This window comes from Betta splendens, chromosome 22 (assembly GCF_900634795.4).
Source record: "Betta splendens chromosome 22, fBetSpl5.4, whole genome shotgun sequence".
Lineage (NCBI taxonomy): Eukaryota > Metazoa > Chordata > Actinopteri > Anabantiformes > Osphronemidae > Betta > Betta splendens.
This window is the reverse complement of record NC_040900.2, coordinates 11919201-11932600: the sequence shown is the minus strand read 5'-3', so window position 1 is coordinate 11932600 and position 13400 is coordinate 11919201. Positions and strand designations below refer to the sequence as shown.

Below are 13400 nucleotides of genomic sequence, written 5' to 3'. Positions count from 1 at the left end.
ACATAGGTCTCAACACTGAAGAAAGATAAACTACCCTGGAGCCTTGTTTGGTTTGTAAGTCATTAGAGAAAACTACCAGCTAAAGGCTCAGATCCACCTTTTCTGTCAAACTCATCAAAGGGGCCGCGTAGAAAAAACCAACCCCTCACAGCTGATCTCCACTGAACGCAGCGGCTTCAGCTTCAGTCTCTGCTTCCATTAAGTGGCTGAATGTTGTTTCTGTGCTGAACAAGTGTTCAGATTGTCCAACTCTGCAGTGAGAGGATGCTGGAAGTGGTTTGATGCGAGTGTGGGTGTGTTGAAGTGATGATTAAGCAGCTGCTGTGGAGGCGGCGATGACAGATGAGTTGTGCTTCAGGTGTTGCTGCTGGCGGAGGCCTGATGGATCAGCTGGTCTGTGTCATGTCGAGTCTGAAGCCTTGAGGATCCGACTACATTCATCTCCTGACTACAGGCCGGCTCTGTCCAACTTGGTTCTGTTGCTAAATACTGTGAACAGCCATCGCTAAACCTGGGTTAGACCCCCTTTATGTCCCAGTATCGAGAAGATGCATGTGTTTCCACTGTTGGACGCACACACACACTGCAGAAGCAGCACCATCCGTGCAGTCGTCAGACGGATGCTCAGGTTGACCTGCAGCCTGGAGGCTTCGGAGCTCCAGAGAACACGCCGTCCCAGTGATATGAACCGATCCACTCCTGCAGTGTTAGCTGCTAAAGCTCCTCTTTGTTACTTCGTGTCCTCAGGTGCTGCGTGTTTTGCTGATTCTATCCAGGAGCTTTCCAGGCGCTTCATGTAATATGTTGGAATGTGGAAAGTGTTTGATGTGGGATGACATCATCCGCCGTATGTTGTGCTGAGATCAGATCAAATCAAAATGAGCTTTTTCCAGGTTGTGGGGGATCACGAGCCCATTATGACGGTGTTACGTGATCAGACCTGATTCAGCAGCTCCTCTAAGGCGTTTATGTGATGTGCAGAGTATACAAAGTATATTAGAAGACAGCTGCATCTGGGCCGCAGTTTGATTATGATGAGTCACTGAATGAAAATCTGCACATCTATGATTTGAGTGAACAAATCTGCACACAGTCTGGACGCAGTTAAAGCATTTAGCTACTGTTCTGGTGGCTGCTGTTTGGTATCTGCTGTGGTTTATTGTCCTGCTCAAGGATCAAAGTTAAAGTGCTGCCGTTCACAGAACCCTGTTTAAGACGGCTCAAACAGACACATTCCACGTTGGAGCGGTGCCCGTGGAGCATGTGTGGTCCCAGGCCTCTGACCACTGAGCAGTGATTATAGAGACAACTAAAGGAGATCCTTCAGGGGAAGGAGGATAATGGTTGGTTGGAGGCTGTGGCTTCCAGCCTGTAGGACTGCAGCAGCTCAGGTGACGCGCTCATGCTGTGTTCGTGGGGATGGAGCTTGTACAGTGAAGACGAGATGTTTAGATAATGACAAACTGGAAGGAGCGAAACAAAAGAGAACATGATTAACCAGCAGATTTCCCGTCATGTGAGGAATGTCTGACACTCCTCCAGCTGTTGGATTCTGCTTTGCTTCATGTTCTCTGTCTTGTTTTTCCACTGCCAGTGTTGGGTGGCTCAGATGAAATCCCTCTGTATGTGATGTATCTCTCCCCCCGGTTCTGATTGGATTGTTATAGAAACCAAACTGGTCCCAGTGGAGCTTTGCACCAGAAGCACCAGATATTCCACCTTAACTTCACCCCAGCTTGTCCTTTTAACGACACCAGCAAACCTCTGCTCCAATAATCATTAACGTTTTATGAGAGCCTAAAGTCAACAGCATGAATCACATGAAGACGTCTTACAGTCACATCCAGCTGTCCACAAACCTACATGCACTAAACATGTGACCTCACTGAGCAGCACAGGTTGAAGTCTTTGGATCTGGAGGATTGTCAGGTAAAAATGACTGAGGTTCACGTGACTGCGTTAGAACAAACCACACAAGGTCTGGACCAATGTTCTACAGACGAATGATGCCATACAGTATTACACACGGCGTTACCACGGCGATGGGAGCATCAGAGGATGAGCAGAGGTTAAGGGTAGGCTGGGTTTTTATCTAATCAGATTATAACCAGCTAATGAGCCCAGCTTTCAGCAGCCTGGAGGGTTCAAGCATGAATCAAAGGACTGAAGAACAATTAGGACGTTTCTTCCACAGCTGAAACGATGCGTGTGAGGCTACAATGGATGTGAGCTCTGTAATTATGTAACGTCTCAAGCTGATGTGGCACTGCAGTCTGAAGGGAAGGCCGTAATGTGAATATTTCAGAGAGCCGTCCTGTCATTTTCCATCTGTAGCCTTGAGACGCTTTCAGGCTCCGACTTGTTTCCCAGGGAACAACTATGACTCGGCCTGTTTCATCTCCTGTGTCTGCGTAGGTGGTTCCAGAACATCTGTAGGCGTTGCTTCATCATATGGAGGAGTCCAGCTCATCTTAGATTATTAAACATTTACATTCAGAACTAAATCATTTGTTGAGCTCAACCCTTATTTTCTGACTATTAATGTTTACATTAGACGTCATTAATGTCAGGTACAATTAAAGAATCCTTAGCTGCAGTTCAGTGAACCCAGTTACCCTCATGAGAGAACACCTGAACAGGTGCCTATATACAGGGAGCCGATGAGAAACTGGCGACTGTGATTGTCGACACGAGTCAAGGTAAATCTGAATAGAGAGAAACAGATAGTGAACCTTCACAGTAAGAGACAGAACAGGAAGTGGATGTTAACTGGAGCGTCTGCAGCTGGCTCACAGTCCTGTTGACAACATCCTAAACCCTCCATCGCCTCCATGTCTGTCGGTGCTGGAGTTCAGGTCACGGCTCTGGTTGCTGAGCCATTCATGGTCAGACAGAAATAAAATAAATAATAAAATAATAATGATCTGCTTGAATGTGATATTATTTCTAAACTCAAATGATCACAACCGCCATGTTTTATTTAATGAACAAAAACATTTTCGCAAAGCTTATCGAGTTTGTTCGTGTGTTCTCGTGTGTTATATGGCCTTTATATGTGTCAGATGTTAAGAATTACAAACATTGTAATTCTAATAAATTGAATATTAATTGAAAAAATGAAGAAAACTTCAGTTTGAAAATTATGTTTTATTTATTTATTTATTTTTTACCTGTCCGGCAGGTAAAAAATAAATATATCATAATCAAACATGGATTTAGATTTTTATAATAAACTGTATGTGTCACAGAAATGTGTTAGCGAATGAAGTCATGGTGTCTAACATTTGGATCAGTGTCATAAACAACAGAACTGTAACGTCAAGTAAACATAAATCATGAAGACACTGAGAGGAGGTGATGCTCAGCTCTGCACACTCACACTGATCTCTTCTGTCTGTGTTGCAGTTGAACGGGAGCTTGTTCAGAAGAGGACCTTCACCAGATGGATCAACCTTCACTTGGAAAAGGTTTGCACAAACACACCGAGCCTCAGTGAAGAGGTTCCTCAGAACACGAGGACAGACACACACCCATGAATTATACAGCTGCCACATGAAAGTTTGATTGCACGGTGAAGTGTTCATGGGAGGAAGCAGCAGCGGCTCAGTGCTGGTGCTGAACCACTGAGGATGGAGGGGTCAATCATACAGTAGACAGCATGAAGCAGGATGAAGCTGTGGACCATGTCTCCAGATAATCCATCCTTCGAGTTGAGCTCCATTTCCAGTGTCACGTGGTTGGAGACACAAAGTGGCTGATGCCTCACGCCGGCTTCTAACGACCCCATCAGGAGGTTCTTCACTCATTAAAACGTCATATCTGAGATATGTAACACATTAACATCACTGCATAATGCCTGTTAGACCCCATCAGGAGGTTCTACACTCGCCTCAGTAGCAGCTGAAGCCCAGTCATTAATACAGAATACAGATCACTGCTTATAGATCATTTTCCTTTACCTCATAATTGTTTTAAACTAACGTCAGTGCTTGTGTAAATTGAGAGGAACCAAAGATGGCTCACAGGTCAAATACAGAAAGAGGTGAAGAGAGATGGAGCTGGTTCTGTGTGTCGATCCTGGGATGAGTCCCGGGACTAACGGGCCAGAGCAGAACCAGAGCAGAACCAGAGCAGAACCCAGGCCAACGCAGTCAAATCAAACCCTCCTGGTGTGAGTCTATGAGTCTGTGCTTCCAGCTCCAGCCTCCCTCACGCCGTTGCATTTGCTCTGACACTGGATGTTTTCTTTGTTCCAGAGTCTGATCAGCGATTTTGTTTTCTCTCTCACAATCAGTCTTTCTTGTCTTACTCATTGTTTGGCCTTGCATCAAATCTCTGACCCACTAACTGACAATGGTCTGATTGTCTCCTCTACCCACCTGCCAACCTTCACCGTGCCCAGACAAGTGCTGGTAACGGGCTTGTTGTGGTGACGGGATTAGTGCTGTTACCAGGTTACGCTGGTGTCATCACTCTGCATTTATGTTTGTTGTGAGTTGAAAGACAAATCACTGAACTTCTTGTGTTGCGCAAGCTCCACATTTCCTCCTGTTGACACTACCTTAGCTTCGGTTACAGATGCTCAGATAGTCACTCTCAGCGTGTAACATTGGTGTGAATCTGTGTTTACGATGTTTGACTTTATGTGTGTCAAGTGTCACGGAGTGACTTTTGCTACTAGCTTGTGACTTTAAGATGGAGGTCATATACTGCAACGCAGAATGAGAACATTTCATATAACAGTGGTTGAGGTAATGACCAACCCTCGAAGGTGTTGATTCCAGTGACTTCCAACCACTAAACAGCTTTTAGTCACATCAAACCAAATCAGCTGTGAATGTCCTCCTTGTTCCTCAGTGTAACCCACCCATCGAGGTCCACGACCTGTTCAGGGACATCCAGGATGGACGCATCCTCATGGCTTTGCTGGAGGAGCTCTCTGGCTGCAAACTGGTCAGACACAACCTGTTTCTAATTGATGTTTTCACATGGTTGTAACCACCAACATATATTCAAAATGAATCATTTTCTAGCTTCATGGGTTCAAGAAGTCTTCCCATCGGATTTTCAGACTCAACAACATAGCCAAGGTCTTGTCCTTCCTCGAGGAGAGAAACGTGAGTGTCCTATTCAATCAGCTGTTACTGTGCTTCATTACTGACAAAAACTAACTAATCAGCATCGATAACAGTTTCACTACAGCTGCATATGTACATGAAAACAGAACCTGGCAAAGTGTGTGAATTTAAACAGAATCACTTCTATGGCATATGAAAACTAACAGATCAAGCCAACACAAAGATGAAATAGATAAAATGCACAAAATCAACAAAGGAGAGTAACCGCTGTGGACTGAGTCATAGATCATATGATCATAGAATCCAGGTGTGTGTAACCAGGAAGTATGAAGTTATGCGAGACGGGGCCACGGTGAGTGACAGGGAATAACAGCAACAGAAGGTTCGTGCTTATACAATGCTTTGTGCTCTTAGGTAAAGCTGATAAGCATCGATGCGGTTGATGTTGCCGATGGCAACGCATCCATCATCCTGGGTCTCATCTGGAACATCATCCTCTTCTTCCAGGTAAAATCATCACTCCCTTCCACTCCCTTCCATTGGCTTTGTAAAGTAGTTCATCCTTGTCCAGTCTGACCGAGATCATTCAGGTCTGTGTTAGTATCAACTACAGCCCAATTACACATTAACTTCATGTTATGTTCTAACTCTGTATCTACCAGTGAGGGGGCCGCTGCTAACGACTGAGTCAGACCAATGCAGCCTCTGCGTGTGATAAACTTCAGCTGCAGTGATTTACATAATGACGTTGACAACTTGACCAGAATTTGAATCAGAATCAGAAATGTATTTATTGCCATTATTACAGTCAAGGTTTTACTGTATTGGAATTTGCTTTGGTCATTTGGTGCTTGAATAGAACATAAACCAGTGAATTAGTGCAGTAGTTTAAATTTGAATTTAAATACAGTGCAAAGTGGGTCAGCAGGTTTATAAAGACAATATTATTTAAAGAAGAAGTAGGAGCTGATGAAAAGCTGAGAACTATTGAGTCAGATGACACCTATGGAAAAACCTCTGGATTTAAAGCAGAGAACGACTTTTTTAACATCATGCTAGTAACGGTATGACCAGACTGACATAAGGGAACCTTCCATCTGGCTCATAGATGTATTATTTGCTTAATGGACCTCCAGGTTCGTAGTTGTTCTGTTTTCACAGGTTGATGTGTGTTTGAACAGACCTTTACAGCAGATTTGATTCTTCGTGGTCAAACACTGAACAAAGTCTGTTCTCAGACTTGAGCTTTAATTCTAACGGACTTCGTTTGGTGTGATGTATGCAGTGTTGTGGTTGCCATGGTAACCATTATGTAATATTTTTGTTGCTTAGTGCAGATTTTTTCCCACCTGTTCAAATTATTTGAAGTTAAACAGTTCCGAGCTTTTACCTTGGCCAGTTTCTGTCCACAGCTCATTTGTGTTCCTGAGCCACTCCAGCACTTTCAGTGGGATACTAAAATAAAGCACCGGCTCCGTCTCCCTGCAGATTAAGGAGCTCACAGGGAACATCCGCAGCCAGTTCACCTCCTCCTCCAGCCTGTCGTCCATTCCCACCAGCGCTGACACTGACACGTCCCACTGCAGCAGCCCCTCAGACGACCGACAGCCGCCGTCCACGGCCATGCGAGAGCATGGCAAGGCCATCAAGACGCTGCTGCAGTGGGTCCAGAAGCGAACGCGCAAGTGAGTGGTTCAGTTCAACGTCGGACGTGTGATTCCAACCTCTTCTCTGATAGAGCCAGTCCCAGACAGATAGTTAGACATATACAGACAGTAAGTCTGAGTTCAGTAATGTAACAAATAAGCTGGACATCATCAGTCAGTTTGATATGAAGACAGATACTGTACACATGTTGATTCAGTTCAGACTGAGGCACTGCTCCAGTGGTTGAGTATCTGCAGACATATATGTCTGAGGCTCCTTCTAATACTACACACTGCCTTATTCAAATGAACTACATTTTTAAACTTTCACTAAGTTGTGGTAGAGTATTAAACTGTACCCACATTTCTTCTCGTAGGTATGGCGTGGCCGTTCAGGACTTTGGAAAGAGCTGGACAAGCGGCCTGGCCTTCCTGGCTGTCATTAAGTCCATTGATCCCAGCCTGGTAGACATGAGGAAGGCCCTGCTGAGGAGTCCAAGGGAGAATATGGAGGATGCCTTCAGGATAGCCCATTACAGCCTGGGTATCCCTCGTCTGCTGGAGCCCGAGGGTAACAAAAAAAACGTGTATCAGTACACAAGAGACTGTTCTAACAAGTAATAGAACCAGTAGCTGGTTTGATGCCACAACAACAAAGCCTTTATGTACTTGCTTTAGGAGTGAACAGTGGTTTTCAATAACAACCAACCTTCAGTAACTCGCCTCTGACCTTTGTATAAAAAGATCATTAGCTTAAGCAAGTCATTTCAGCCTCTGATAGACTGTGGTTCATGTACATGGGAAACATCAAGGAGCTGCCACTAACGCTGTGGTGTGGGGGACAGCAGTTGGCTGTGTACTAACATAATTGTTAATATTCCATTTTATAACTAAAAAGGGAATTTAGCATTAAAAGGGGACCTTTAACAAAATGCAAAAATCCAACTGAGATTCTATATATATTTTCGGTGTGGTGACTTTTGTGTCTGTCCAGATGTGACCAACCACGCACCAGATGAGCAGTGCATTATGACCTATGTGTCCCAGTTCTTGGAGCACTTCCCAGGCCTGGAGGAGGTAAGAGTCCTTCTTAATAATGCATATAAAACTGGTGTCTTCAGATTTATCTTCCAAGTAGTGTGCTTCTGCCTCAGCAGGAGGAGCCTTCCCTTCTCACGAAACGCGCTGTCTCTATGGGCCGACTCAACTTCCGCGACAGTGACTACCGTATGAGGAATGGTGCTGATCGGAGAAGAGTGCGGGAGAGGTCCTACATGTTCCAAAAGGACTGTGCCCAACCCCCACCCAAAATCTTGATTTCTTCCGTGTCAGAGGACAGGACCTCCATGACACCTCGATGGAGGCCAGCAGCAGCTCGATCATGGTCCAGTGAGGATGTCTTAGCAGATTCCCCCCACATGGAAGACATCTCTAGGAGTGGGACTGAAGACCCCAAGAAATCAGTCAGTGAGGTCTTAAGCAATTCAGCGATTAACCCCTCACAACTGTGTCATACTCCGTCACCCAGCAGCTCCACTGTGCCCGAGTCAGTTGCTGGTGACTCAGCCATCAACTCGCCGGATTCTTGGGTGGAAAGTGAGTTTGGAACAATGTCTGAAAAAATTGGCGAGAGCGCAAGTGACAGTTCACTGTGTGACAGTGGAGCAGCCTGGGACGTGTACCGCGCCACTCCAGTGGAGGTGACCAATTCTGATGAAGGCTTCGTCCCATCAGGGGAGGACAAAACCCCTGACGAGCAGTCCATTACCGAGTCGTATACTGATGAAGGAATTTACTCATTGAGCTCCTTGGAGAGCACTCAGGAACAGAACCAAGGGCGCTCGGATAAAAAGATGCAAGATGAACACTACAACCAGTACAAAACAGTAGAACAGGAACCTGAGATTCCTAGAGAAGTAGACTTAGACTTAGTAGCACACTATAAACCAGTGTGTCCAAGTGGACAACCAGATGAAGGACCTAAGGAGGAACCGTGTGCTGCACAGATACTTACCAGCTCGTATGCTGATGATCTGCTTAAACCTGATGAAACAAACCAGTCCCACCTCAGTCCCACAAATGAACCAGCACCTCTAAAGCTTTTTGAGGAAGTAACGCAGCCAAGACTTGGGAACCCAGACAGGGAACCGGCATGCTTGAAGAATCTGGTAACACTCACAGAGGTTGGACAGGACACCGTAGAACAGAATAATGATCAGATTGAAAGTCTGCTAAAGACAAACAACTCAGAGGATGATGAAGTGGAAAATCAAACAGATCTTATTTTAGAGGAACCAAGAGATTGGTCAGAAATTTTAAATGACCCAAAAGAGAAGCTTGAGGACATACCAGAAACAACAAGTGAAGCCATTTTCTGTAATTGCACAGAGACTAGTAAAGCTTTAGCAAACACGTGTCCATCCACCCAAGAAGTAGCAACAAACCCACGGCTGGAGCAAGGCCTGGAAACCAGAGTTCCTCAAATCTCCATCTCCAGTGAACCGGAAGAGCAGATCAAAATGGAAACATGTGACCTAGAAAGACAAGCTGATGAAAAGGTAGCTAGAAGTGAAACGACAGACACAGCTGCCAGCAGCTGCACAAAGTCAGAAGAAATGACCGGTGATGAAAAAGCTCTCATTGACATTAATTTCTGCATGATACCAGAAAGTCTTCAAACAACACAAAATGAGGATGTAGAACATAGTGATGAAGTTGATGATGGAAATTGTTCCACTGTAGACACTAGTGTTCCAGCAGATAAGAGGGACATAAGTGAGGATCAACAGCAATGTGAGCTTGTTCACAACACTGATGATACTGACAAAGATGTCACTGCTCAGACTGAAGCTGATGAGACGATCACTGGCGACACCTTTTGTCTAAATGATGGAGAAAACACTCAGCAGAGCAAGGATTCATTCACCTCAGACTCCGACGGAACCACCGGGACATTGTGTTATGAGGCAGTTAGTGTCTCCAGAAACATGGACTTGTTTTATGCAGATCGAAGTTCTCCCACAGAAGATATCGATGGTGAACCGGTTGAACCAATGGATCTGTTCTACCCTGACAAAGAAGAACTCGTTTCCACAGAGCCATTCGACACCGACATGCAGAGTTGGCCTTCTGTTTTGAGTGTGTCTGCTCTTGAGCCTGCACCAGCTGCAGCTGCTCTAGATGAGCAGCCACTGCTCGTTGAAGACCTTTGGAACCAAGAACATGACAAGGTAAATATAAGTTAAAGTTTCAGCTGAGGAGGAAGCCAGATGAGAACATGACAGAACCCTGTCTCCTCAGTCCTAGATACTCAGAGATGGATCGTCCATCACTCTCACTGAGCCCCCTAAGGTTGTTTATGGGACGGCAGCCTGTGTGGATCACATCCTTCCTGAGTCAGTGTCTGGATGCTGAGGGGCTGTCATGGTTCACATGCATGTGTAGTATTGTCCGGAGGTTGGATTGTACAACCAGGTGGAGGTCCCTCTTTTTGAGGAGGGGAGAAACAGAGATCCAGCTTTTGGTGGATCGCACTTCTCAGCCTTTCTCTGGGTTAGAGGTTAAGGAAAGACAATAGCTCCCTGGTTGTGGAACACTGGACGAGCTCAACAGCCAAGGTTTCTGGTGGGTCTGGGTCAGGGACCTCAGGGCTGCATTACTGCTTTTTGCAGATGATGTTGTCCTGTTAGCTTCTGCAGAGCATACGGTTTGTAGGATGGTTCTGCCAATTTGGTTTGCAGCCAAGTGTGAAGCAAAGTCTTCATGTCTGAAGCTGCTGGTAGTTTAACAGATTTACCCTTTGAGCTACATTCCCAAAACTGTGTTTCCTCTACGGAGTGGTGGGGTGCTGGGGAGCTCTGTCACTGAAGGTCTCTGAGTAGAGCGACTCATCATCCCCATCCAGAGGAGCCAGTTGAGGTGGCTTGAGCGCTTGTGTTGGGTGCCTGGACATTTTCATCGGGACATGGTCCAGGTGTGTCTCACTGGATGGATGATCCAGGACACGTCAGAGGGATTATGTCTCTCTGCTTCCCGAGACGTGGGCTGAAAGGCTAAAGGAATAGGGTTGTTGTGCTGAACTGCTGCCTTCCTGGTCCAACCCGTTTACTGTAGGTAGAGGTGAGATGAATGGGTGGTTTCAGGACATTCCAACAATTTCCATTTTAGCAGCATTGTTAAATTAAATGTAGTCAAATCAGTGGTTTAGAATTGAGTAAGTTGCTATTAAATGATCCAATTAGATGTACACACAGTACACTGTATCACATGATACTAGGTTTTATTTAGTAAAGAAACACAAACCAAACGCTTCATGAGCAGGTACAGCAGCCAGAGATTCACCCAGGTTCAGCCTCGTCTTCTGTATGAAGCCTTCTTGATAATGAATAATACATCACCGCTGGTTAGATGCAGTGTGTGAGGAGGGAAGCGTAGAGCTTCTCTGTGACTGCAGCAGTTACTTCAATAACTGGCCACCATCATCATTCAACAGCGATGTAGCGGTGTTCAGTTCATCTGAGTGATGCAATGCTGTGATGTTATTGTGTGTCAACTACTGTAAGTGATTGTGAATGATGATGAAGAACACGTAGAACCTGGATCTGTTAGGCTCCAACCCACAAAAGTCAACAATCTCACAGTTGATGATATCTGTTCCACATGGAGGCTGAACACGAAGCTTGGATTCAGGGACCCTTTCATTCAGGGTGGTAATAAACAAGCCTGACTCCTGTGCTGCATCCATGCATTTTTGCTGAGGTTTATAAAATGATCCCTTTACTGCATGATTTCCCGCCTGAAAAACACTGAATCAATGCAAATGTGTATGACACATATTTAATGTATGCTGTAAAGCTGACAAAATGCTCTGATTTCCACATCAGACTAATGCAAAACTGCACGTTTAGTTAGTTTAGATAACATTAGCTAGTCAACTTCAGAGTCTGACGTCACCGTCTGCAGGAAACACAATTTGTCGAACTGCATCAAAGAATCACTTCATGTGTGTGTTGACTCAAACAGCAGCGTGAGGCGATGTGACATTGCTCAGTCAAGAGTCAGACTTGCATCCGGCCTTCATCAGGAAGCTGTAGGGAAGCTTACTGTATGTTTGTTCCTTTCTTCTGCTATTTGCAAGATTAAAATGACATAAAATCGCATATTTTGCATACGAACCACAAATCAGACTGGCTTGTATTCAAAGGACTTAATGCGCCGGCCTTTTGGAAGACTTGATGCAAATGTGCTCAGGATCTTACAGCAAAGCTCTGCCAGTCGCTGCGATTCCTTCTCTGCTCGTGCCTCCAGGTGAGCAGCGAGGAGCCGGAGCGTTGGTCCGGACAGAGGATGGGAGGACGGTCTGATGTCTGTGATGTCGCTGAGGCTGCACCACAGAGCCTGGGCTGCAGCAGTGCAGCCTCGGAGCCTGTGAGGTAGGAGCAGCCAACGGTTCCCTACATGTAGCGCAGCACGTGATGCTGCCGATGGTCAAATGCACCGTCACAGATATTGACGTTATATAGTTTAGCTCCATACTGTATATCCAGTATTTCCTGTATGTTTGTCAGCAGGAACCGTTCATCATAGGTGTGTAAATATTTAATGATTTGTGGTCACATGTTCAATGTTTTCATCATAGTAATAATTCTTTACATACAGATTACAGCAGCAGTACCTGCACTATAAGTGTTAGAATGAATAAAATCTATCCATCCAAGTTCACAAACAGGCTTCATCTTTTTTTTTTTTTGCTCATATCTTCCAACAGGCCAGATGGAAGTGCAGTCCCTCCAGTTCTCCGTCACAGAAAGGGGCCTCGCTTCACTCCACCCACGGTCAGTTCCACAGCTTTTCCCTCTTCACGTCCACCTCATGGATCCACGCTGACATTGTGTCTGTCACAGGACGGTCCCACAGCGGAGGCGGCAGAGACCTGGGAGGCTGGCGGGGCTGACTCAGAGTAAGAGCCTCTCCTTCTTGCCTTGGTTCTGTTACACGTGTTCTCACTCCACCTAACAAGGAGGCAGAAATGCATTGATTGTTTGGGGTGAGATTTTGTGTGAGCTTGGCTTAGTCACGGTCATGGGTCACCACTGCGTAGCTGGACTGTACCTTTTGAATGTGAGAATGTGAGCGTTACCGGGCAGAGTTTGATTCAGTGTTTGACCTTGTCCAGCTACGCTTTCGTTCTTTTGATTGTTCTTAAAGTCTACTTTAATTACATGATCTGAACATCTGTCACTGGTGAAATCTGATCATATTGAGTTACAATTATGGAGTCAGTGTTGCCTAAATTTACACAACCTCTGTGTTCAGGCAACATACTGTAAGTACTGTATTTCTTCCATACATAAATCACTGTATAGCATAAATTATAATAATACTGAGCTTCCAGCATTTGACTTATCTGTAAAGGTAAAGTTTCCAGAATATCGTTATGGGGTAAATTTTAACTTTGGTCAGTATAGTAAAGTATTTGAGCACATTTCACATGAAAACAGAGCAGCAGCTCATTAAAGGCCTTCTGTCAAACCGCACGTCTGGACATGAAAACGCTTTGTCCACTTGGTCGGACAACGATGTGTCCTCCATAGCTACAGCAGGAGGGGGCTCCTAAACTGGGATACGTCTCCGCAGAGCACCCAAAATAAACAGGGCTAAAGATATCTCTCCCGAT

The 13400-nt window shown here is 45.3% G+C and overlaps 1 protein-coding gene across 4 annotated transcripts in view; it reads left to right on the top strand.

The window, feature by feature from the left end:
• clmna (calmin a) overlaps positions 1 to 13400 on the top strand; it is a 126855-nt gene that overhangs the window by 3229 nt on the left and 110226 nt on the right. Inside the window, exons 2-12 of one of the 4 annotated variants that reach the window (XM_055505427.1) lie at positions 3406 to 3467; positions 4858 to 4953; positions 5034 to 5117; positions 5493 to 5585; positions 6567 to 6763; positions 7102 to 7295; positions 7719 to 7801; positions 7882 to 9954; positions 12032 to 12156; positions 12492 to 12558; positions 12628 to 12683. In XM_055505427.1, coding sequence (XP_055361402.1) covers positions 3406 to 3467; positions 4858 to 4953; positions 5034 to 5117; positions 5493 to 5585; positions 6567 to 6763; positions 7102 to 7295; positions 7719 to 7801; positions 7882 to 9954; positions 12032 to 12156; positions 12492 to 12558; positions 12628 to 12683 — 3130 coding nt within the window. Of the gene's footprint in view, positions 1 to 3405; positions 3468 to 4857; positions 4954 to 5033; positions 5118 to 5492; positions 5586 to 6566; positions 6764 to 7101; positions 7296 to 7718; positions 7802 to 7878; positions 9955 to 10024; positions 12157 to 12491; positions 12559 to 12627; positions 12684 to 13400 lie in introns of those variants that run through there. The other 3 variants (XM_029138629.3, XR_008693540.1, XM_055505428.1) reach the window with 3 other exon arrangements.